Consider the following 26434-nt stretch of genomic DNA (forward strand, 5'->3'; position numbering starts at 1 on the left):
AATTATAACAGATGTACCATACTAGTGCAAGAATAGTAGGGGTAATGCTGTTGAGAGGGTGCTGAGCATATGGGAACTCTATCTTCTGCACAATTTTTCTGTAAGCCTAGAAATGTTCTAAAAAACGAAGTCTATTAATGTTTTAAAGATTACATAAAAAAACATTTGTGAATTGTTTAGTCTGAGAAAAATAGGGCTTTGCATAACAGCATCAAGGAAAATGTGTCTTTTAAATGTTGATTGCGTTGAAATTCCTGTACTGCCCCTGAATAAAAAAGTTGACTCCAAAATCTACAAAGAAAGGATATATTATATGAAGCACAGATATACTTTAAAGATATTTAATTATTGTAAATTACTGTAAATGAATTATAGTAAATTATTTTAAATGAATTCCTAAAAGCGAAATGAATACACCAAAACGTGATACAGAGCTGTTGAGAAAAATGACACCAATTAAATATTTAAAAAGCAAATGAAAACAGAAAAAATATCATCTGTGACCTATCAGAAAGGCAAAAAATAATAATCAGACGAAAAATGTCTCTTTCTAGCCTTGACAAAGATGTGATAAAATGGAAACCTTCTCCAAAACTGATAAAACTTAAATTCTTTCAAGCTTTTTGGAGGACAGATACTTCATAAACACACTGAAATTTTAACAAATGGTTGCCAGGGGCGAGCGGGGCAAGGGATGGCAAAATGGGTAAAGGGCAGAGAGAGATACAGGATCCCAGCTGTGGAATGAGTAAGTCAGTAGACTAAAAGGTACAATGCAAGGAATAGAGTCAACGACACTGTAACGGCATTGCACGGTGACCGATGGTAAGCCACACTTGTGGTGAGCACAGCATAACATAAACTTGTCAAATCACTACGTTGTACACCTGAAACTAATGTAACACTATGTATTAACGATACTCAAATAAAAAAAAATTTAAATATATAAAAATATAAATAAGTAAATGTGTGTACCAAGCGAGCCAGTGATTTTATCTAGATGAAATTAGGATAAATATCATTTATCCTAAAAAAGAAAATCAGACAAGGATAAAAAGACGTATGTACGAAAATATTCTGTATGTATCCAAATGTGTGTGTTTCACTGTGTGTGTGTGTGTGTAAAGAGAGAGAGCTGGGAGCGAATCTTTGCTTTTATTTTTACATCTTAAGAATGTGGAACTAGAAAAAAGTAATTAAAACAAGTAAGCAAGCAAGCAAGCAAACAAACCAAACCAGAGAGGCTTACTGACAAGATCTCCATGAGGGAAGACTCACCCTTCCCTACCCATGAGGGAAAGCTGACATATGGATTAGCCGACCTGACTCATAATGATCATCGTAGTAAGTGTTGTATCCATAATTCACTGGAACCGGATGTGGACTTAAAAACAGTCATTACCAGTTTCTGAAAACCTGTTTAACCTTCTTAATCTTTCTGCTTCAGGAACCCGGTCTTCCCCTTACTGCCCTTCTGTCATTTGTAAAGTCCTCCAAAGCCCTAAACTAAAGGCAGGTAGACACATACACTCCCCTCCCGGTCTTTCGGCTCTTTTCACCCCCACAACCTGAGTGGTCTTTTTAGAAGAGGAATTTCGTATTTCATGTGTTCTATCCTGCTCCCTGAACCACCCGCTTAAAAAACCTTTAGTGAATTCCTATCGCTCTCAAGATAAAGATCAGACGCTTTAAGACCCAGCCTGAGTGGCTGTTACCTACCCACTCCAGCCTCACAGTGAGCCATGCTCTCTACACTCCAGGTTTCCCTGTCTTCCTTCCTTTACCCCCTCGGATTCGCTGGGCTCATAGGCTCTTTAGACAGGCTGCTGCTGCTTCCTTTTCCTATTCCCCCTGTTAACTCCTGCTTTTCTTCCACATGTCATTTCAATCGTCAAGTCCTCAGTGAAGCCCATCTTGACTTCCCAGACCAGGTGAAATCCCTCACTAAGCAACCACATAGCATCATCATGTACCTCTTTTGATGCTCTTATCACAACTGCAATAGATGATATATTTGTTTAATACCTCTCTCCTCTACTTCACAGCAAGCTCCAAGAGTAGAGGGAACATGTCTGTTTTTGCTTACTATTGCTTTGCCAGCACACAGCCTGATACCCAGAAGGAACTCAACAAATAACTCACTGAATGAATAAATGAATGAATGAAATGAATCAATAATCAATCAATCAGTCTCAAAGTTAACAAAGTTCTTAAAGGCTCGTCCTTCATTACTGGATCCAGTTTAGCACATCAGGCTGCAATGTTTACACTGTACATTAAATTTACAACAAGGAATCACGTATGGGAAGACTATCACTGACCTTACAAAGAAGTATTTTTTATTTTTTTAAAGATTTTTTTAAATTTATTCATTTGACAGAGATACAGAGAGAGAGAGAGCATGAGTTGGCGAGAGGGTGGGAGAGAGAGGGAGAAGCAGGCTCCCCGAGGAGCCAGGAGGCTGATGTGGGACTCAATCCCAGGACCCTAGGATCATTACCTGAGCCGAAGGCTGATGCTTAACCATCTCAGCCACCCAGGTGCCCCACAAAGAAGTATTTTTTAAAAAAAGTATTTTTAAATATGAGTAAAATGACAGTAAAAGATATTTTCCCTCAACAGTCAACCTTTTGAGGAACCTCAGCATACTTGAAATTAGAATTATTGTCACTATCCATTCAACTAACTATATTGGCATTACTGAAAATCTCTGAGCCCCCACAGAAAAAAAAAATGGCAGTGTTTCTTTTTTATTGAATGTAAGTTTGATGATACAGGCAGATGATCTTTTAAATATCTCTCCAGCTACTGGATGTATAAAACATAGCTAGTGGCACCAGAGAAAACCATCACCTATCCAAAGATATTCATGATTTTATTCAATCTTTAAAGCTATCACTGTAGGTTACTATCTGAAACCGTGATAGGGATCCCCACAAAATGAACTGACAAAGTAGGGGGAGAAAATCTTTTTCTTTAGAAAATTTTGTGGTTGCTTTATCAAGACGGCATTGAGCTGAAATCCTCTGATATGAGCAGTCATTACCAATCTTCGAGATTAAGGATAAAACCAGGATTTCACACACACCACATAGAGCTTCCTGAACAGTTTCATCAGTGTCTGGTTTATATTTTTCTTAAAAGCAAATCAGATTCTGCAGGAGCTATACTCCGGAATTCAGCCAATGACTGCTGAAACTCAGTGACACTAAGCTAACAGCAGGGTGCCCATTGACAAAATTACAGTTTGGTGAGATTAAGTGAAGGACCACACTGAATGCATGAAGAACTCCTTTAAACACAGATAGAAAAGGTTATGCCTTAGATCCTTTGACTGCTGGAATTTGTAGGAGGAAGACAAACGCGGATTTTGGCACCCAGAACAGGAACAAGTTTTCTGAAGGGAAAAGATGTTACGTAAACTATAAGGTAAAGAGGTGATCCCAGAAACAACCAACCACAAATCCTGTTAGACTCATCTTTACCCCTCAGTATCTTCAAAAGCACTGGCTCCAGAGAAAGCAACGTAAACCAGAGTTATGATTCAATATGAAGGGCAATGACATTTGGGGAAAGGATCAAAGTTTTCATAATAATTATGAAAACACACTTTCTAGAAATCTTACCTTCTGGCACATTTCAGTATCTGGCCTGGGCTGCTTCTAACTTGATTTTACACTTGACTGGACTTCAGTGAGTCATCAGCATAGATGCTGCTCAGCTCCTTCTGTCCTTTTTTTGCAAAGTTACATGCAAGCTGATGGTCCAGGTTTTCTATGCCAGCGACTCTACTCAAGTAGTAGCTGAATATACACCCATGTAAGGAAGACACAGAATGAAAATATTCCTTTCTGGTTAAAGGAGAAAAGTTAGAGTGCTTACGGACATAAAAGAGCTCTAAGCTGGAATAGAACTGCATTAAAGAGAAATACTCCCTCAGCATAGCCTGCAGGAATTAATTGGAGAGAGATTATTTAAGCTCCTTTGATAATTAGATAACCTGTATATCTAATTAGGTCATGTTTAGCCTTCTAGAAAACAATTCCCAAAGGAAATTTTTTTTTGGCCTTGTATATAATAGGAAAGCTGTGCATAATATTTAGCTCAATCTGTATTCCATAGTTCGAAACCAGATTAAGAGTATGTTTAGGAAAAAATAACCATTCCATTATGCCAGCATGATTTACACATTTTATATGAAAAAGTTGGCAAAGTGTAGAGCACTTAAACATGAAGTCTTTTGAGTTTTGCTGAACTAAGCTGATAATCACTTTTTTTTAGTAAATCGGGTAAGAGGTGATAAAACCTGAGCACAATTGCTTTTACTGGCAGTTCTTTACTGAGTTCTTGCAGGGTTTGTTTTTGTTTTTGTTTTTAATAAACAATACCATACCTGTTGCCTGGAATATCCCCAGAATTTACACAAATTCTCAAGATGTTTTCTGGGTTAAAATTCACTCAGATATTTCAGAATGGTGAAGAAACTATAAGTTGGATGAGAACAAGTGTCTCCTGACCCTGCAATTAGACCCTGACCCTGCTCCAATTAGTTTCTGCATCTCAGATAGCAAGACTGGGTTATTTTTCCACCTACAGAGTTTACACAAGGAAATATTCTCCTTTTACAAAGGTTCCTGGGCGTCCATTAGTGTTCCACTACTTTTCTTTTGAACCTTGCTTTCTCACAGAGAGTACATGGGGTCATTTTCTGAACTCAAATTTTTAGTGTCATTGAAAGGATACAATAATTTGAAAATGTATAGTTAAGAAGTACCAATTCATTTGAATTGGGTACTCTCACATCTTTGAGATTATAAATGGTTTCCAACTTTCAAGATGGAAATATGGCCAAAATGCAACCAGAATCAAACTCATATCCAGCAATTCTACATCTAGAAATGTATTCTACCAGAATAATTAGAAATGGGCTCAAAATTTTGCATGGTATTATTCATTAGAGCATAAGTTAAAAATTGGAAAAAATGTAAATCAACCTAAAGACACTGACATAGCAGGTTGGCTAAATAATATGTAACATTAGGATTCTATTCAGCTGCAAATAACCAGTAATCTGACTAAGGGAGGCTTGAACAAATAAGAGTTCATTTATCTCACAAAGTAAGTCTACTGGTAAGTAGTAGCTGGCACTGCTTTAGGTGCTCAACAATCTCAGCAGGATCCCAGGATTTTTCTGTCTTTCTGCTCTGACATCCTCAGAACGCAACGTTGCTTGTATTCTCATAGTTAAACGATGGCAGACACAGCTCAGACATCATATATTCTTTCAGAAGGTCAGAAATCTCAATACATGCATCCCCTTTATCAAAAAAGCAAAAACTTCCCAGAAATCCAGTAGATGACTTCTACAGAAATCCCATAGACCTTATGGTCTGGGTTACACTGCCAAGGCTCACTGAAAGAGAAGTGTGAAAAGTGTATTTCTTTTCCAGCCTCAATTACCGGAAGTAGAGAGAGGAGGTGGAGATGAATGCTAAGTTTGCCAACCAATAGTATTGGCCACATAAATTACATCTTTAAAATAAATTCACGAAAGCAGGGGTTTTATCTGTTGGCTTTTATATCCCTGAGGTACAGTATACTACTGCTTGGCACATAGAAATGTTCAATGAGTGACTGATAAGTGAATGGAATATAGGCAGTCATTAAAACTATATTGTCAAAAAACTATTAAGAGCATCGGAGACTGTTCACAACAGAATATTAAATGAAGAAAGCAGAATACAACCTATATATTCTGTGATCCCAGTCCTGAAACATACATATACAAGCAAATTTGGAAATAAATTCCAGATTGTTAAAAGTGATTCTCCTTAGTTAGCATTACTGTGAATTGTAATCCTGCTGTGCTTTAGAATCTACATTGTAAAATGGGTAACATCCCAAGTTCGTTATGATCATGAAGTAAGTATGAAATATGAAATAAGTATCTCGCTTATCTGAAACAAGTATCTGTTATCCAAAAGAATCTGCTTTCTTCCCTTCCCTCTTCTTTGACTAGTGTTTTGGCCAGTTTTAAAATGTTGCTTTAGCTTTGCCTTTCTGCTCCAGAGAACTTAGGCAGCTGTAAAAGTTACTGTAAAAGTTACATTCTGCTGGTTCTGTATTTGAGGCCAATCTCAGCCAAGAAATGGTTAAAAAAGGGGGAGGAGAAATATTGGTGAATATTGGTAACAAGCCTTGTATTTCTAGGGAGTCATGCATTTGCTTTTTCTAGTTGAAATAGCACTATTCCCCACTAGATAATATTTTAGTAGTATTAGGTGATTCAGATTTTAATAAGCAGTGTGTCATGTAATCCATTGGACTGAATATAATACAGTCCCTGCTCTCAAGGGGCTCATAGTCCAGAGAAAGACAAACAGATGTACTAAGAATTATAGGAACATGAGGCAGATGCAAACGTTATAGTGAGGGTATGTGCCCCAGTGTGGAGGAAGGTTACAGGATCTACCCAGGGGCAGGAGGAATCAAGGTGTTTTTAGGAAGGAGGTAATACAGGAGCAGATTCATATTAAAGAAACAAGTGGACTTTGAAGGGGAGGGGAGGGAGGTAAAGCATTCAAGGAAAGCCAAGAGAACATCTTTGGAAGGATTATTCATTTCTATGGAAAAAAAACCTGAGGCATTTTTTTTTTCTTCGTTCACTTTACTCACAAACTTAACTTCAAAATCCAGTGAGTTTCTGATTAAACATCCTTCACTGTGTTGGAAAGAAAAGGCCTTAAGGCCAATAACAGGATGCATTTCCAGGCATAGACTTGTGTCTTAATTTATGTTTCTTAAAACCAAGTCACATTTCAGAGACATTGCCTCAATTCTTTTAAAAACCTGAGACATTATTACAAGTTGCATGTTTGGTGCAGAGAAATTATCCACATTATCTTTCACTACAGCACAACTATAATTAAAATCCCAGTTGTATCAATGTTGTGCTCCCTTCAGCAGCACATATACCAGTTGTATATGTGTTTTGGAAATCCAGGAAAGGTTTTAGCAGATCTTGTACAATACAGAGGACACTTTTCTGTTCAATAATACAGAATGAAACATCTATTTTATATAAAATAAATGTGAAATATTTACATTTACTAAATGTAAATATCTAAGTCTATTTCTACCCTTTTGTCATATCTAAAATGTTTTCTGTAACTCCCTACAGACCAATGCTCAAGAGTGGAGAAAAAATGGCGGCCAACGAAAGGACCTTTGGAAGAAAAAACAAATAAATGAGGCAGATTCCCCATATCACTTAGGAGAGAAAGAAATGGGGTATTCTTTCTGCTCATGAATGTACCATCTAGTGCCCTAAGTCAAGAATTTGTGACCTAAAACCCTAATAGTCTAAGCAACTCTACGCCTAACTTACCCTCTAGATGTGGTCTTTGTTCAAGGAAAACCTGGCTTAGTAAACATTTTGGAGTCCCATTAAAATCGTAGTATATTAGGTAAAACCCACATCTTCCTTATAACTTAACCAGATTATCACATTCACTAGCCTGAATTGTTTTTCTTTTACGTTTTCCTTTACATTTCAAAATTGGAGAGTCAAATATTACATAAGCTATTTCCATGTAAGCAGAATATGTGAGACAATAGAGGAGACAGACAACATGGTCAGTGGAGACAGACAGAAGCAACAGGCCAGCTCCCCATCTCAATATCCTTAAATTAACATTAACATATGCGAACAGAGAAGTGTGTACTGGGAGAATGAGGTAAGAAACAGGAAACACAGAAGTCCAGGAAGTGGTGGTGATGTCTGAGGCAGGAGAAAAATGCCAGGCAATTGATGTTTTTGGTTTTTTTTCTTTAAATCTTTTATTGTTATGTTAATCACCATACAGTACATCATTAGTTTTTGAAGTAGTGTTCCATGATTCATTGTTTGTGCATAACACCCAGTGCTCCACGCAGAATGTGCCCTCTTTAATACCCATCACCAGGCTAACCCATCCCCCATCCTCCTCCCCTCTAGAACCCTCAGTTTGTTTTTCAGAGTCCATCGTCTCTCATGGTTCGTCTCCCCCTCTGACTTACTCCCCTTCATTCTTCCCCTCCTATCTTCTTCTTTTTCTTTTTTCTTAACATATGTTGCATTATTTGTTTCAGAAGTACAGATCTGTGATTCAACAGTCTTGCACAATTCACAGCGCTCACCATAGCACATACCCTCCCCAATGTCTGTCACCCAGCCACCCCATCCCTCCCACCCCCCACCACTCCAGCAACCCTCAGTTTGTTTCCTGAGATTAAGAATTCCTCATATCAGTGAGGTCATATGATACATGTCTTTCTCTGATTGACTTATTTCACTCAGCATAACACCCTCCAGTTCCATCCACATCGTTGCAAATGAATGCCAGGCAATTCTAAGTAAAATTGATAAGGACAGAAATCAAGAAGAACATTGTAAGTGAAGGAAGCATTTGAAGTGAAATAAGAAAATACAGGGTGCTGGGGGCAGCAGGTAAAATAGTAGTCAACGCGTCAGGAAAGAAGTGCAACATAAAGGAATTGGGAGAACACTGTGAGATTTTTCTCTGCATTCTTGAGTTTCCAACAGGTGATTTCAAAGACTCCATGGGGTTCAACAGTAGCCAAAGGCTAATAATTCCAGGACCTGCATGTCTAGATCCCATGTTCTCTTGAGCACACCTGCATTGCAGCTGTCTACAGGAAACCTCCTATCACTAAACCCAACTGACAGCAGGGAAGAGAGTGCTTTGAAATAATTCATCTAGATGAGCTTTGCGGTGCACAGAACAGGGTGGAGAGCCTATTGGGAGGGCAGAACAAAGGGTGGCCCTCATGCATGATTTCTCAGTCACGACAGCCCATAAACTGCTCAGCAAAATCATATTGGTTTCCTACCATTAGAAGATTATACTTAATCCCAAGAATCTCCTTTCTACACAGATGAAACAACACCCTCTGCCTTCATGATTCAGGAAGTACTAGAGTGAATATTTTGCATCTTTCTACCTCCACTTCTTACTCTTTTTCTTCTCTGTCGTCCTAACCCCACCTCAGAAAGGAGTGATGATGTGATTGGAGAGATTATGTGATTATGTGTTTAGAGAGATTGCTGCCACTGGTGAGGATTACTGTTCCTCAGAAAGGAGACTTAGGTTCACCGCCCACAACCCCTCACACACTGCCTGATGCTGTATCAGAGGATCAGGGCCAGATTTCTTCACCCTTCTCCAACCCATGCAGAAGGCACACAGGATCCGACCTGAATCCTTCATTCCTGAGCCAGTCCTGGAGCCCTCCTCTAGTATTATGTGGAGCTCTCTGGCCCATCTGCTCATGAGTGCATGAAGATGTGCAATGCTCCATAAAGTTGGATCGTAAACATTCAGAGCTTCTCCCTACAAAGAGTCCTGAGGCTGAGATTTAATAAAAAGGTTGTAGGGACCCAATTCCCACTTCAGCTTCAAGATATAGTCATGCTCTCAACATACTTTCACAAGGGAGGCATGCACTTTGGGCCTATGGGGTCTTCATTTACAAAGCTTATTTTTCTTAGCCTAAATACCTACGCATCTAGTGTGGATGTGTGCTATCAGTTGGGACCAACAGGAGGAAGAAAACTAAGTGATTTTCATTTCACACCATCAACATATGTAAGAAACACAAAGAATGCTCTCCCTCACTAATACTGGCTATAAGCAAGGCATGGGAATACAGATGTAAATAAATGCCAATAGGAATACAGATGTAAATAAGATGTCCTTTCTACCAAGCAGTTCACATTCAGTTAGGGATAGAAGAGCTGTATCGGGACTAAAAGAAGCAAAGGGACCACCAATAGGGAAATGGTTAATTGTGACCAGAGAAGGTTGGAGATAACTTTTGATCTCAGTCTTGAAGAATATGTGTCAGGTTCCTAGGTGAAGAGTAAGAAAGCACACTCTTGGCAGAGGAGGTAATACAAGCAAAAGTATCAAGTAGCATGGGAGACTGAGAAATCTGTGCTTAACTAGTTATGTCTGGAGCACACAGAATAAGTGAGAAACAGCAGGAAATGATCTTGAAGAAAAGACCTGACACTAACATTTGCAGGACCTAGAGTAAAAATATAAAAGCCTGCATATTGTATGTCTAAATATTTGAAATACATAAATCAAGCTAACCTTCTATTAAATAAAATATGCTCTAGCCTTCTACATTTACAAATAGACAGTCTTAACAACCTGGAGGGCACACTGAAATTTAGAATTTTTATATTCCTTGAGATTTCACACCAGGGCATTGGTAGCATGAGAAGAGGCAGCCTACATTCTCTGGACAGTCTCACCTCTTTTCCCACCCCGGCCTTGTGTGTGTGTGTGTGTGTGTGTGTGTGTGTGTGTGTGTGTGTGAATATGTGTGTATATATACATATATTATCAGTGAATGAACAAGATATTAAGATAACCTTCACATTTTCTTGATTAAAAATGATTTTTAACTAATTACCAATTACTGCAATGAACAATATAATGATATAATGATTATATTTTACTAATAAGGCAATCACAAAGAAATACTCATATAAATATCTGGGACTCATCAGTTTCCTATTGGTTGCTGTTACAAATTTTCTACGGCTGTAAATTACCACATACTTGGTGGCTTAACACAATACAAGTGTATTATCTTACAGTTCTGGAAGTTAAAAGTTCACTATCAGTCTTAGTAAGCTAAAATCAAAGTGTCAGCAGCGCTGGTTTTTTCCAGTCTCTAGGGGAGAATGCGTTTGCTTGTCTTCTCTAACTGCTAGAGGCTGCCTGCATTCCTCATTCCTTAGCTTGTGGCCCCTTCCTTTCATCAGCAAAGCCAGCAACATAGCATCTTCCAATCTCTGACTCTGAACCTTTTGTCACTTATAAGACGTTGTGATTACATTGTGCCCACCCAGATAATCCAAGATAATCTCATCTCAATATCCTTAAATTAACATATGCAAAGTCCCTTTAAAATAACGTATTTTCAGGTCTCCAGGATTAGGAGATGGATATCTTTGGGGGGAGCATTCAGGGCCAGTATAAATGCCCAAAATAACACTCCATGCAAATGTAAAAGTCACCTATTCTTTGACAGTACCATGTAAATGGAAAAAAAAAAAAAAGACCAAATAAAATGAAGTTGTTTATCACTGTTCCTAATCTGCAATGAGCACACCTTGGGAGTAGAGCACACCAGCTGATAAATTCCTGAGACATACTATTAGGTTTTTGCATATGAGGACTGAACATTATCACTGTACATAATAGGTCTTTGACAAATCCTATGTAGGTCATGTGAGTAGTCCATGAAAACTAAAACAGAGTAAAAACCAGTATGTGGGGGGGCCAGGGGGTGGGGGGGTCTGTCTGTCTTCTGCATCTGTCTGTATGCGTTTTTACATGCATGCCAGGGAGAAAAGAGTGATGACACATCACAATGGATAAATTGGTTAAGAATCAAAATCCCATGTTCCTCATATTTTATTGTAAAATATCCTCTGAGAGATAGCACATTGCAAAGGATACCAGCTTTTTAATTTGACTGAAACACCATATTAATCTAGGTAATGGAATTGTGTATTGTTGCTATGTAAAATTACATTAATTTTTGTATTACTTTTTTAATTTTAATCAATTCTACTGCAAGACCATTATACACACAATAATCTAGCAATTACACAGAACCTGATTTGTATTTTAAAAGTATGCTTAAAGTCTAAAATTTTTATTAGCTCACTTTGTAATCCACTGTTATATTAGGTATTTCCTTTGCAATTAAATAAAACCTATTATAATATTTCACATTTCTCTTGTATATCAATGGTAAGTTTAGCATTGTCTGATAAAAGAACAAACTTCCTGGTAGATAGCATGTTTCCTAGCATATACTGTTTTGTTTCCTAAAGTGTCATACTTGAATATACACTTTATCAGTAATTGTGACACTTAGGAACAGCCCCAATCCGAAGTAAATAAAACTCACCTTTTCCCTATTTTTGTGCTATCATAGGACACATCATGCACACCATCCTGAACCTTCCTCACAGCACTTCCATTCTCTAATGTTCAGCAACAGCATTATCAAATTAAGCTATACTAGGTTCTACTCTTCCAGCTCACTTCTACAACTCAGTTAAACATACCTATCCAGACAAGATAGAAGTAAACCAATTACATACTACAAATCAAATGCTGAATGAGCCCATGTTAAAAATCGATATTTCACCAAAGTGAATATTTTAATTACATAAAGAACCTATGAGATACAAGAATAACTCTGAGATTTTATTAAACAGTTTAATTATTAATATAATTTTATTATTAAAATTTCTGATATTCAAATTTTAAAAGATCAACATTATTAGTGAAGGACAGATAATTTCTTAGCATAAAGAGTTAGTTACCACATTGCTCCTGTGGTCACCCAATTTCACATCTGCAATCCTACATGCTCATTTTGCAGTGAAAAAAAAAAAGATATTTAGGGCATACCTCAACTTTCTGTATCGTTTGTTCTTCTCTTCATACCTTTTTATAGTTCCTACATTGTCTGTATTGAAGAAGATTCTTCACGAATCTTATATATGATTTTGAAGGTTACTTTGCTTGTGAAATTGTTGAAGTGCAAAGTTTATAGTCTTTGTCATTCTTGCTTAAAAGATGTGAAGACTTTCAATGTGAACATTTCACTTGTTTAATTCTTAAAAATTAGAATTATGAAGTCATGTAACTATATTCTGCTTTCTCTTATTAAAATTATATAAAAATATTAGTGGGTTCAAAAAGAATGTGTTTTTCCTAAGCTATCTATTTAGTACAGTCACTCTTCATAGATCCATTAGATTTCAACATACTTCCAAATTTATTTGGGAATTTTTGATAAATATTTTTCTTAATAAGAATATTCACAATTATTCCTCATTGTAGCATTTTACACTAACATACACTTTTATTTGAATATAAAAATCACATGAGATTTTTCACTCTGTTACCTCTAAAATTTTCATCTATTTTTATTTTTTTTTAAGATTTATTTATTTATTTGAGAGAGCGAGAGCACGCACAAGCATGGGGGGGGGAGGAGCAGAGGGAGATGGAGAGAGAAACTCAAGCAACTCCGCACTGACCATGAGCCCCATGCAGGGCTTGATCTCAGAATCCTGAGATCATGACCTGAGCAGAAACCAAGAGTCAGGGTGCTTAACCGACAGCACCACCCAGGCACCCCTTAAAACTTTTTTAATCATAAAAATATGTTCAAATTTTCAGAATCAGTATAAATGGCAAACTCTGTTTGTATTATTGTTACAGTGATTAGACGTACCATCACATGATGGCGAATCCACATGATCTCACATGAGTTCAAGTTTGCTGGAAATGACACAGAGATGGCATTCAGCAAATCAGTCTTCTAAACCCTGAGCCTGGAGCTAAAGCCAACAACTGGTGTTGTCTAAATCTAAAGGCCTATGCCAAACCTCCATATAAGCTGAAAAAAAGACACTTAAAGTCTTGCCAATCATGAAAATTTCAGAAACTTTGACAGACAGGTTGAGAACAAATTTTTGGTCAAGCAGCCCTTTGCCTTACCTCAACCCACACAGATCTTATTATTTACACGAGTGCTTATTCCATTAACTCAACAGCATTGGACCTATAGGTTCTACTGTCCCTTAAACTTAAATATAAGCCTCTTCCTTATTTTAAGTCGTGTTGAGAAAAGACATTAAGGTTTGTGGAAGGAGAGATAGTTAGTCCTTTGAGTGGGCTTATTATGTGACCCTCTCCTACTCCAGAAGTGTTATAGCAGCCTCCCATAGTAATATGCACGGCCTTCTGCAAAAACAAGGCATTAAATATATATTAAATAACATATTTGTTGACCATGTCTTCCAAATCCTAAAAAAAGAAAACACAACTGAACTTGTGGGTTGGTATTTTAATTATCATTACATAGTTTCAACTATCATTGAGTCAGATTACCCATAACATCAAAGTCAACCTTAGTTAAATGGTTTGGGTGTGCTTGGAGAAGACTTTGAATTGCTCCAAACCACCTTGGTTTTCTCTGCCAATATTCATGACGATCTAAAAGTTTGAGGCTGATTCACTCAGATAAAGAACCAAAAAAAAGATGCTTGGTAAGTATTTTTAATCATGCTGATGGTGACAAACTTCTGGAGCTAAGAATAGCCAGGTGAAATAATCCCAAATGGAGGATACAACTTCCCCTCCAGGCTAAATGAGAAGTGTAAAAATGGTGAGATTTGGCTTACAGGCAGAGAATGGTCTCAATTCATCATAATTTCTTCCTCGAACATTGCAATATAAAGTTTATTATAAACTATAGCTCTGTACAGCTGAAAAACATCTATTTTTACCAAATGCCAAAAATAACATCAAATGATATTCATGAGATAAACCTAAATATATCAAATTGTCAGAACAGATAAGGACAGAAAAGCACTTTCTTCCCAGCCTACAATGCAAGAATACTGATCAGTGCTAAGTCATAGTTGGGCAAAGTGCTGACACAGAATCCCCATTCCTGCTGGAAATAGTTAGGCCACAAAATGTGGGAAAAGACGCAATATTGTGATGATAGCAGAGTTGTACTTTTTCCATATTTAAGCATTGATTGTTGTGAGGACAATTCTGTGGCCTTAGATAAACACAGTATTTTTAGGAGCATTATAACGGCAACCCACAGCTTTGCTGGCTCTTCAAAGTACAATCAGGTTTCAGTAAGGGAGACCTGATAGGGACAGGAACAAAAGTTATGCTATTTTCCTAAAATTATAAAGAAAATTAAAAGAAGAACCTAGATTTGGTTTTGCAAATAATATGTTCCTTAGAAAATTACCATCAAAAAATTTTCCTAAAACTGTATTATTCATACACCAGTGGGGTTTAAAGCTAGGTAATCAAAAAATTAGAAAATCAAAATTATACCAATAATGTTTGTAAATGTACTATATATTCAAAATAGCAGCTACTAAAGGTCCCTTTGAAAAAATATATGAAAAAAGGACCTATCTACCTACCCAATATTATAAATATTAAACTCAGTTTTTTAAAAACCCAGTCATAAAATTCAAATGAACATTTTAAAAAATCTACTGTGCAAGAACAATGAAGTTTCTTCATGGTAATTGTAAGAATATTAAAGTATCCTATGAATTATTAATATAAAAGTAAGTGGTATTTAGTAATCCTGCACTAATTATATATTAATTACTTTGAATTTGATAATCTATTAATATGGTTTCAGTCAATGAGAATATAGAGTTCAAGAGAACATAATATTTCCCAACCCTTCTGTATGTTTGTTTATTGTCACTAGTTCACTTTCTTTTAATTGATTAGAAAGTATCAAAAGGAATTTATTTCAAAATATGGACCATTCACTCTAAAATATAATTATGAGTAGAAAACTAAAATGAATCAGAAGAACAAATACCATCTACTACTTGCCCTGCAGCATGGCAAAGACTAGGAGTTTTCACATGAATCATTTCATTTAGTTAAGGATAAGTGTTACTATGCAGAGGAGAAGGTAAAGTAACTAGCAAGTCTGGAGACAATGAAGATGCAGGCAAAGAAACGGAGGTTCAGAAAGATCACTAAGTAGCCCAAGCTCATAATTCATACAAGTGGGATTTGAATACTTGTTTTCTCTGAGCTTCCAGACTCCATGATCCCAACATAAAAATCATAGTATGTCTCAAAGAAAACTGAATCTCAGCAAAAAGGAATCATTTGGTCATTTTGAAAGTACTCCAGGAGAAAGCCAATGTTTGGGCAATATGTATTCCCATATTATCAAATTTAATATCACAAATACCCCAAGATGTAGTCATTATCGTTCGTATATTAGATTTAATTCCTCAAGATCAAATTCTGATTTCAAACTTAAGTCCACCTGACCACATAAAACCACACTGAGCTCAAAACAGGTAACGTGAGCACACAACAGTTTTCCTATTACATGCATGGTCTAAACAGATAAAGCATTCCCCATAGGGGCTTTTGATTACAACTCTAAACCAGGCCAAAGTCTCAAAAAGAAAAACAAAAACCTTAGTTTGATTCAATGAAGAAACAGATAAAGCATCAATTGGGCAAGAGTTTACCTGAAAGTAAAGGAAAAACTTAGAGTGACAAACACTTTTTCACATTAACAATGCATTTAGGTTCTGAGATAGACCTTGGCCCAGTGACTCAACAATATTAGGACTTAAAACTGTGAATATCTAGGTTTTTTCCTTCATGCATAGTCCTTCATGTTCTCAACGTGGATGTTCAGGTTTCAGGCATCATAGTGTATTCGGGGCAAGAATGAGGACAAAGGGGTAATGTCTCCCCCTGGTTTTCCCCTTTTAATGAAAAGTAAATCATCTTATATGCACTCCTAGCAGACTTCCTCTTATGTCCATAGCCAAAACCCTGTGAACTTTCCAACCCTACCAGCAAGAAACATGGGGGAAAGTGTTCATCTCTCCAGACTTTACAGACAAGACAGAAATGAAAGAAGGAAGAGGTGAAGGGGTGTTGTGTGATCCAATTACAATGTTTGCCTCAAGAACTACAAGGAAGGAATTTTTTAATGCTTCCAGTTAAAACAGATGCTTGCAATTTTGTTTATCCTCAAAATCAGGTCACAAAAATCTAAAACAACTTCAGCAACTTTTTCATGGATCTGCTTTATAACATGAAACTTCTGAAGAAACAAACAAACACAAAAATGATTTCATTAATGCCTAAGGAAGAAAAAAATCAAGCCAGTCTTTGCCTAAGCAATTAGGAAAATATCAGTGGCAGAGTCCACGACTTGCAATGCTCAGTATCTTTTCTCCACCTCTTTACTAAGAGAATCACCTTCCTTAGCATCCAGGAATGGCCTCATTTCAAGCCCATAAAATGGAAATGGAAATTGCTGGAAGGAGTTTTAAGAAAGCTCCTCAAAAGAAAGAAACCAACTAAGCTGGCATGTTTCATTGTGCCCTTTGTCTTTTCTTACTTACAGCTTGAAATGCAAACCTGGTGGCTGAACTCTGGCAGCCAATTTGCAATGAGAAAGCGCAGGGGAGTCTGGTTTCTGGGGATACAACTGGGCCTCTATAACATTCCTAGGCTGCCTCCATCTAGCCTTTCACACGAATACAAAATAACCCCTTAATTTCATTAAGCCATCACTTCGGTTCTATTAGCTGGATTATGAATTTTGATTAATTGAACATAAAATAAAGACATCATGACAAACATGAATGAATTAATTTCTATAAAAACGAGGACCACAGAAACATTAAGAAACAGTAGCCTCTTTTATACATCACACACCAATTAGTAAAACCATTTTTATTGATTTATAAGTACCTTGACCATTAGTAGCAAATATTAAGCCCCTTTCTCTATTTAAATATATACATTAATAAGATGTGCACATATATTTATGCACATTCATATATTTAAAGATAAAAAATGTGTGTGTGTGTGTGTGTGTGTGTGTGGTGTATACACCCACTCACACATATACATACAAACGTATATACATATACACAGGAAAATAATCAGCTGGTAAACAGGAGTTTATGTTATGGCTCGAAACGAAATTAAGGAGTCAAGTCTTACATAAAGACGTGACTAGAATGTCATATGCATAATATTGGTAATAGTATTTTCCGAGTGGTTACATTTGAATAACTTTTTTATTATTATTCTTGAATGTTTCTGTATTGCTTATCTATTTTTTTTAACAATGGGCTTGTATCTTTTTCTTACAAAAGGAACCAAATCATTCTTTAGAATTAGGATTTATTATTGTTAATGTGTTAAAACTAAAATATACTGGTAAATGTTCTTACTTTGTGAGAACACATTATAAGAATTCTGAACTGTCCTTTAACATACAATTTATTGCAATTACAGTATCTCACAAATGGAATTAATTTGTTTGCGGTTAAAAGCAGTTGTAGTGTAACAAATTACAGTTAAATCTACATTTTAAAAGAGACTAAATTTCCTTTTATTTAGATGTATTTTTTTAATACAAAGGATTCATTTTACAGCCATGTTCCTACAGTAAAATCATTGATAGAAAGCTGAAATATTTATTCATGGATTCAGAGGCTGAAGCTCAAAAGTGTATTTCATTTTATAGGAGTCCTAAGAAAACCTTTAAAATGATGTTTGTCAGGTAAGTGACCAATTTATACAATTCTATGCCCTTAGAGGTCAGTCTTTTATTGATTTTCCTTATTTCCTGAAGTTTATTCCTTGGAAGTAAGTTTAAAAAGTGAACTATTGAAATCCATTAAATCAAGGATGCAAGAAAATGGTGCCAGGATATCTGTGTTAATGTGCCCTCTTTAACACTTGCTACCTTTGGTCCTGAAAGGATTAGACTATCCGTGTCACTTCTCACAAGAAATTAAAAAAAAAAAAAAGCAAAACTGAAGCATAAACACCAAAGATGAAGTACAAAGAGAAGTGACTTATCCTAAGTCACACAGTGACAACTGATTTATTCATCAAGCATCCACTGTGCATCAACTATATTCTAGCTGTTGTGGACACAGAGTAGATGAAGGGGATACTTGAAGGTATTCTGCTTAGAGCAGCCTTTTAACTCTATCATCTTAGGTCATTTAGGTCTATCACAGAATTAAAGATCCAGAACGAACTTGAGAGGACATCTAGTACAAGCTCATTTTATAGCTGATTTCACTGGGCAGCAAGACAGCAGACCTACTACATATAAAGTAATCAGTTGAACTGATACCTGAGGAAAGACCAGAGTGTGTGAAGGGCCAGATCCATGCTTCATAATCACATGTGGAGAAAAGTGCGCATGCGGTTCTCACCGAGGGAAGGCCAGAATGATGGGAGCATACTGATGCCAAAGAAGGGAAGTAGGAGTTGAGTTCAGAAAATAAGCCAGAGCTAGTTCATATGGACTCCAGGGGATGGAAAAAGTCAATAAACAAATGAGAAAAGACAAAACCTTCCAGAACACCTTCACCCATTTGGTACAGAGGAGAAGGTAAAGTAATTAGCAAGTCTGGACACAATGAAGACAACCAAGACAGAGCCTCACGCTAGTTAGAAATTAGACAATATACTGTTACTACCAACTCTACTCATCATAGTACATTTCAAATTATATGACTGATATTTTAATTGCCTGTTTCTATGCAAATAAATCTGCATTATTTTATTCCTGGAAGAAGACAGGTTTAAATTTTCTTAATTATATTTAATTTCTGATAAGTTTCTATAAAGTTCCTTCAAATCCTAAAATAATGTCCTGTATTGCCTACCACATAACAACTGCTGAATGTTTGAATCGGACATAAAACACTTAAAAATATTTTAAAGCATGGAGTTCCATTTACTTTCTCGCTGCTTCAATCAGATAGTGATGGTCAGGTCAGATTCATATTCCTGTCTCCTAGTTTCCATCTCTTCTAGCAGGCTGTTACCATGCTCACACTGGAGAAGGAAAAGAAAAAGACATCAAAAGCAGTTCTTTTAGCACCTTCAGTTCTGCCAGCTCAACCAGTCTCATGGGAATTCACTATATGGCTACTTTATTTTAGTTCAATGAATACATTTCATGATTTTGTTTTGATCATGAGTTTCTTATGATACAGTTTGGCATGATGCATAAATGCTATAGGTTTATGGTGCTGAGTGCTTTCAAACAAGACTACAACTCCTACTTCCAGTACTTTTCCTCTAGTCAGCATCTCAGAAGCACGAATGCTTTAGAATTCTCTGGAACGACTGGAATTCTTTTTCATCCTTGCTTGTTTTCAGTGTGTTTAGACAGTGTGCAGCTTCTTGCAGCCGTCACTGATTCACTCTCAAAGAGAAAACAGCAGGATAAGCCAACGGTCAGGCACATGGACTGTGAAGTAAACATATCTGGGTTTAAGTCAACTTTGTATGAGTTACTTTACATTTTGAGCCTTGGTCTCCTCATTTATAAAGTGTAAATGGAAATAATGCTCAGAGTTGTTGTAAAGATTAAATGAGTTAATATATGCAGGATGTTTCACAATGGACAGAGGACATACTAAATCCCAAATATGTGGCAGCAATCACTATTCTATTTGGGCATCTCTTCTTATTGCCCTGCCTGCACTGCTCCACCAAGAAACTGAAAATTCTATTTTTTTTACATTGTCAAGAGTAACACAGCTCTCCCCAAATAAGTTTATATAAGGGGCCATGAAGTTCTACAAACAGAAATATATGATGAAACATAAAGTAGCCCAACAAAGATTTCCTTAGTTATTCCACTACGGTTTTAAAAAATTCTAAATTACAGAATGACAATCTATATTCTAGAGCAAAACTTGAATCCACAAAGGTAAAATAAACCTGGCATCTGAATGACTACATATACAGCAAAGAGATATGTAGCCAGAGAACAGCAACAGAATAAAGGACAACTCGGTTACATTTTTTTACTTTTTAGATTTGAGTTATGCTGCCATTTGATTTTTCATTTCCATATCTGGATTTAAACCTTTCAACTTCAAATGCTTATTTTCTCTTTTAAGCACAGGCCTTAGCTCAACAGAATAATGTGAACAATAATCTACTAATGCAAATATTCCAAGACCCTATTTCCTCTTGGCATTAGAGTCTCCAACAGAATATCTGTATTTAATTGAAATTAATTGTCATATGACATTTAAATATAGTAGAAAGAACAAAAATGCATAAATCCATGCTTTGAAAAATAAAGAGAAAAAGGAAACCGCATAGAAAAAGAGACCTAAGGCAGTGTCCCCATTAATCACTGTGTGAATTTAGGCAAACCTCCGGAGTCTGAGAAGCCATCTTACCCAGTAGTGAATAAAGCTTAAGCTTCAAGGCTCCTTCCTCAGCCTGAGGAGGGGCCCTAGCAATTGTATTTACATTTACATTTTCATAAAACTTGCAAAAGATATTTCAACTGAAACTGAATATAATTGCTGTCTTTTCCCATGGTGATTTCTGTCACACACCCCCCTTGTGTCAATTCAGGAATGTGGCTAAGGGGAAGTTGAATTAGGCATACATGGAGTCAGATATATTGAAATGATTTTCAATAGCTTCCATTCTATTAGCCATCCCAGTGCACAAATGGCTTCCAAGAACACTCCTACTGCTCACTGGGACGACTTACTCAGCTCTGCAACACAAAGGCAGAGATTAAATGTGATGATATAAATGTGTCCTTTGGCACCGAGCACTCAAAGTATGTGGTCACTAAAGGAGAAACAAGATTGGAAATAAATGGAGCTAGAAGCTAATCTGTGGGATTTTTTTTTCCATTTATCAAACATTTCAATGTATAATTGAAAATGGGAAATTTACCAACACGGTTCAAACTTAAGACATCTCTTGTCAACATACTCAATAATGCAGCATATATAACTATGAATGCTTGAGGGGGGTTGGAGTTGAACAAAACAGAATTTATCACAATTACTCTGTTTACTGGCCATAAAGTCAGTACGTCTGTATGTAAAGTCACGTGGTTTATGCATCCCAATAATGAAAAAATAAATTTTGATCAATCATACAAGAAGAAAAGCTGAATTATCTTTCTATTTTTTCTCTATAAAAAACTATTGCAAAATCATTTTAATAGGGAGAAGGTCGAGGCACTGCATTTGTTTCCTAGGGCTACCATAACAAAATATTGCAGACTGGGGGGCTTACACAACAGAAATGTATTTCCTCACAGTTCTGGAGGCTGGATGTCCAAACTCAAGGTGTCAGCAGGTTTGTTTTCTCCTCAGGCCTCTCTCCTTGGCTTGCAGATGGCAACCTTCTCACTGTGTCCTCACATGGTCTTCCTTTGTGAGCATACATCCCCAGTGTCCCTTTGTGTGTCTTTCTTCTTCTTCTTATAAGGAGACCAGTCAGACTGGATTAGGGTCTACCCTAAAGGCCTTATTTTAATTTAATTACCTCTTAAAGGCCCTATCTTCATTCTGAGATACTTGGGATGAGAGTCTCAACATACGAATTTTGGGGGAACACAATCCAGCCCATGACAGACACTACCAGTATGTAGCCATAAAATGTAGTGGAAAAAAGTAACCTTTGTAGAAGTATGTCATTTTTATGGACTTTGAAATGTTTTTTGCTATTTTTCACCTTTTTTAAATGTGCAGGTTGTTGTAATTTATTTTCTCGTGTGAGAGAAATTCATTTTCGTATTCACCTAGTTTTGTATTCACAATTTATTTTGTATTCTTTCAGGAGAGCTGCCTGCCCCTGACAGTGCATCGGATTCAGTCCCTACAAAACTAGGATCCACCTCCATCTCAGTTTCAATGACTAATTCAATTGACTAATCTCTAAAATAGAAATCATTTTACTGACATTGAAAAAGATGTCATGTCCATTTTAATATAAGATACCTACATTTGGAAAGACATAGTCATCTCTGAAAAGTCATATATTGAAATTTTTTCCTTAGAAGACCAAAAAATAAAAGGTTGTTTTTTCTCCTACTATTCTACTGTCCTTAAATCCAAACATTAAATTCCTTGCTGTGTTCTCATTACATTATATTTCATGTCTTGTTACTATTTCTCTCTATAAAGGTCATGAGTACAAAATTTTTAAATTACCAATGAGAAAATTTTGCCTAGTGACACAAACAAGATCTACATGGGCCTGACATTGCCAAGAAGACAAATAAGTATGACATTTTATCTTTCTGTATTATAATCTATGCATCATTCTTTAATGGGACACTAATTATATAAACCCTGTATAGAGTTTCTCCTAGAACATCAGCATGTCCTTGAGTATGATCCAAATTTTGTCTCCGGCCTAAGGAGATAGAATCCAGAAGAGGAAATAAGCTGAATGACCTCAAGAGCTGTCCAGTTTGACAGACACCCAGGGGACTAATGAGATGAAGTAATTGGGTATCTAATTTATCAAATCCTCATGTTTTGCATTTCAAGGAATCTCCTAACTCACACTCATTCAACATTCTATCATTTTACATTTAATTTCATGTTTGAAGTCACATAAAAGTACTGAAGCTTCAATCAATCTCACTTTCAACATTCCCTGAAATGTTGAGAAGAATTTAGGTCAGACTTTCAGCCACTAAATGCCTCTCTTGTTTCATAATAATCACAGTTCACCTTCATTCAGCAATGTTTGAAGTAAAATATTTTGGGTTTCGTAGGACAAAGCTGCTTTGAAAAGCCTAAAAAATTTATAGTTCAAAGTAGATAACTGCAATTTTATTTTTCTAAATTTATATTTCATGAGGCTTCTTAATTTAGATCTGGATTTCGACCTCCTGAGATCTAATATTCATGATCAAATATACCAGCTTTCGGCCCAACCAAAACAACAATAGAAAAAGAATTTAAAACACCCACACATGGTCCTAGGTTAAAACAACAAAATCACTTGCAAAATGAGCTCTTCTTTAGGGTCAAAGATCTGATCAGCCAGGTCTTTATAATCATGGAAGAGCAGAAGGAGTACCCACGGCTACTTAGTGTCATTCTTCTTATTTTCTTCTGTTTTCTTCTCAGGATCTTTACTCAAATAGCCCTACTTACCAAGAAGCAGGTGTTACCCAGTTTTATCCTAATGCAAGAAAAAAACTAGAAAGTTTCTTAAGGGCGGTCAAGGTTAATGTGGTGATCAAGTGATCAATCATCGCTCTAGATATGAGTATTTTGAAGGACTTTCCCTGTTTCCTCCAGAGAACAAGCAATAAGACAGTTTTTCTCATCCCAAAGCATGGCTTTATGCTCTGAGCCATTCTCATAACAAGGTTTGGTTGGAGAGAACTGGACAAGAGTAGAAGAAAGGGTTGGCCATGCTAGAAGACTGACATGTTATTTGTCTGCTCAAGAAAGCCCTGCTTTCTTTGAGATCAACACTTTTATCTTGCATTTGTTTGTAAAATTACAGCTAATGAAAAAAATGTATCATGTCTCCTTTAGATTGAGACGTTTCTGCTTTCTTCATAGCACCCTGGATTCCTCTTCCACTTCCCACAGTGGAACAGCATCCAAGGATAAGGAGATGAATATACAGTGAATATCAGTTCTCAGGTTTAGGTAAAAAAGGGACAAGTTTTTCGTAGTCAGTGCAGTACTCAGAGTATATAATGGATAGCTTTCATGAGTTAAATATAGCTGGGACATTCAACTTCGAAGCATAATTTTATGCATCGAAAGATATGGCTCTGCTCTTAAGTCAAACATGATCTATAAAATATCAAATCTAAGAAAAGGATGTAGGAGCATAAATATCTAAAGGAATGACAACTTTAACCAAAAAAAAGTTGAAGTACAATTTTTGAAAAAAAAAATATTTATGATTCCAGTGAAGGAGATTCCATCTGTGCTTCTTGTCACATTATTTTTATTCTTAAATTTACATATTGTATTTACAAATGTTTCTGTTCTCAGGTTAATTTTAAGAGCTCAAGTTGGGTATTTAAATGTTTGAATTAAGCATAACAACTAAATAAATATAAGAACACAAATCTTGGATGTTAAATGTATATAGATGACTAATTTTTCTCCTTAATCCTCAGCAAACACTTGAGTTCAGTTCCATTTGTCTTATATAGCCCACTAGACATATCCATTTCATATTCCAATCATCATGCCACAATTTTCTAAATGCATTACTTTTTCTTCCTCAAAAAAGTACTGCTTTGCCTTGTCCTTACTTCAGTCAGTATTATCACAATCCTGCCAATTATTTAAAACTTAAATTTCAGCATCCTCATTCTCTCATTCATCTCTTTCATTCCCAAACAAGTTCAAAAGATACTGCCTTCAAAAAATCTCCTAATTTATTAACTTAGTCTAGGTTCTCATCATTCTCCTCTCAATTGCTACAACAAACTCCTTATTCATTTTCATGCTTCAAAGACTATCTTTTCAATTACCCTGATATAGTCATCACATTATTTTTTTTTTAATTCAACACTTTCATCATGACATTCCATCAGCCTGGAATCAATCAAATCCTTTATAATTCTTCATCACCTACTGAAACAAGTTTAAACTTTCCAGTCTGTTATTGAGGATAACACTACCTAAATTTCTCTCCTATCAAACCCTACCATTATAATCAGAATATGCTCCTGAAGTCCTACAAATAACCCTAGGTCTCTGACTTGCTGCTTTTCTATCCCACACACCAGTCTCCACACAAAGGATGTTCTCCTACTCACGGCCCACTGAATCCTCATGCTTCAGAAGCTAATCTGGTCTCACCTCTTCTCTGATTTTTCTTCCCCTTAACGTCATCAGAAGTAGTACAGCAGAGTAGGAAACACATACGCTGAGGTTTCAGGGAACTCTGAGATCAAATCCCAGCCCTGTCATCTATCCACTCTAAAAGGCAAGTTAAATCCTTGAACCTTAGCTTCATTATCTGCAATACAGGCCAAAATAATATGGCCAATGAAAGATTAAATGAAACACTGTATGAAAAGTACTAGCATAGACTAGTGATTTTACTTGGCAGTCTATTAAATATTAATCCATACTTCTAAGTATAATCATAAAATAGTTGTTAAAATTATAACCTTGACTTATTACATGATCCCTAAGTATTAAACAAAAAGGCAATCTCTCCAGCATACTTTTAGTGCTGCCTATACATTCTACGTTCTATGAACACTTTGAAAATTGATAATATATACCTGGTATATACATTACATTTAACTATAATTCTTTACTAACAACAACAAAAAATAATCCCCTCAAATGACATATACACAAACAGAAAGACAGGGTTTAATATAGTTAACAGTTGAGAAATTAGTATGAAGATTTTTGAATCAGAAAGACCTGAATGGAAAATTTCTAATCATCCTTTCAGCATTATGATTCTTCTAAGTAAAATGGCTGACAAAGAATAAAGTGAGATTTTTATATATCCAAGGGGGACCCCCAAGCAATGTCTGCAGCTCTTCCAAGACAGAACCATCATCTGGTATAAAGCTGTACTGGAAGAATAGTTCACATCCCCTAATGGGCAGGAAGACAAGCTTCTGACTAGAGTAGTTTAGCTGTAAAAGGCATGGTTGTAGCCAGGTCAGCACCCATTTGGAGAAATTATGAGGAATTGATGGGGAAAGAGGGGCATTCAGAGACCAAGAAATAATGGTGAAGTGGCAGCTTGGGAGCTATCCTTAGCATACACAAAAATCATCATTTTAAGGGACATACAGGAACATTTCACCAACTGGATAGAAGTCATTGAGCTAGCAATTTCAACCACATAGAAAAATATGCTCAAGAATCTGCAGGATATCTTGATGAGAACTGAGTAGTATATGGAACTGTTGAATCGCTATGTTGTACACCTGAAACTAATATAACACTGTTATGTTAACTACACTGGAATTAAAATTTTAA

The 26434-nt window shown here is 36.3% G+C and overlaps 1 protein-coding gene across 3 annotated transcripts in view; it reads right to left on the reverse strand.

Annotated features, from left to right (window-relative positions):
* KCTD8 (potassium channel tetramerization domain containing 8) overlaps window positions 1-26434 on the reverse strand; it is a 235680-nt gene that overhangs the window by 157557 nt on the left and 51689 nt on the right. Inside the window, exon 2 of one of the 3 annotated variants that reach the window (XM_073891599.1) lies at window positions 19403-19502. The exons of the other annotated variants lie outside the window; for them this stretch is intronic. Within the exon in view, the coding sequence (XP_073747700.1) occupies window positions 19498-19502 (5 nt within the window). The 3' untranslated portion in view covers window positions 19403-19497. Of the gene's footprint in view, window positions 1-19402; window positions 19503-26434 lie in introns of those variants that run through there. 3 annotated transcript variants of the gene reach the window in all.

Source organism: Callorhinus ursinus, unplaced genomic scaffold (assembly GCF_003265705.2).
Source record: "Callorhinus ursinus isolate GAN/ISIS: 27379988/994484 unplaced genomic scaffold, GSC_fseal_2.0 scaffold4, whole genome shotgun sequence".
Lineage (NCBI taxonomy): Eukaryota > Metazoa > Chordata > Mammalia > Carnivora > Otariidae > Callorhinus > Callorhinus ursinus.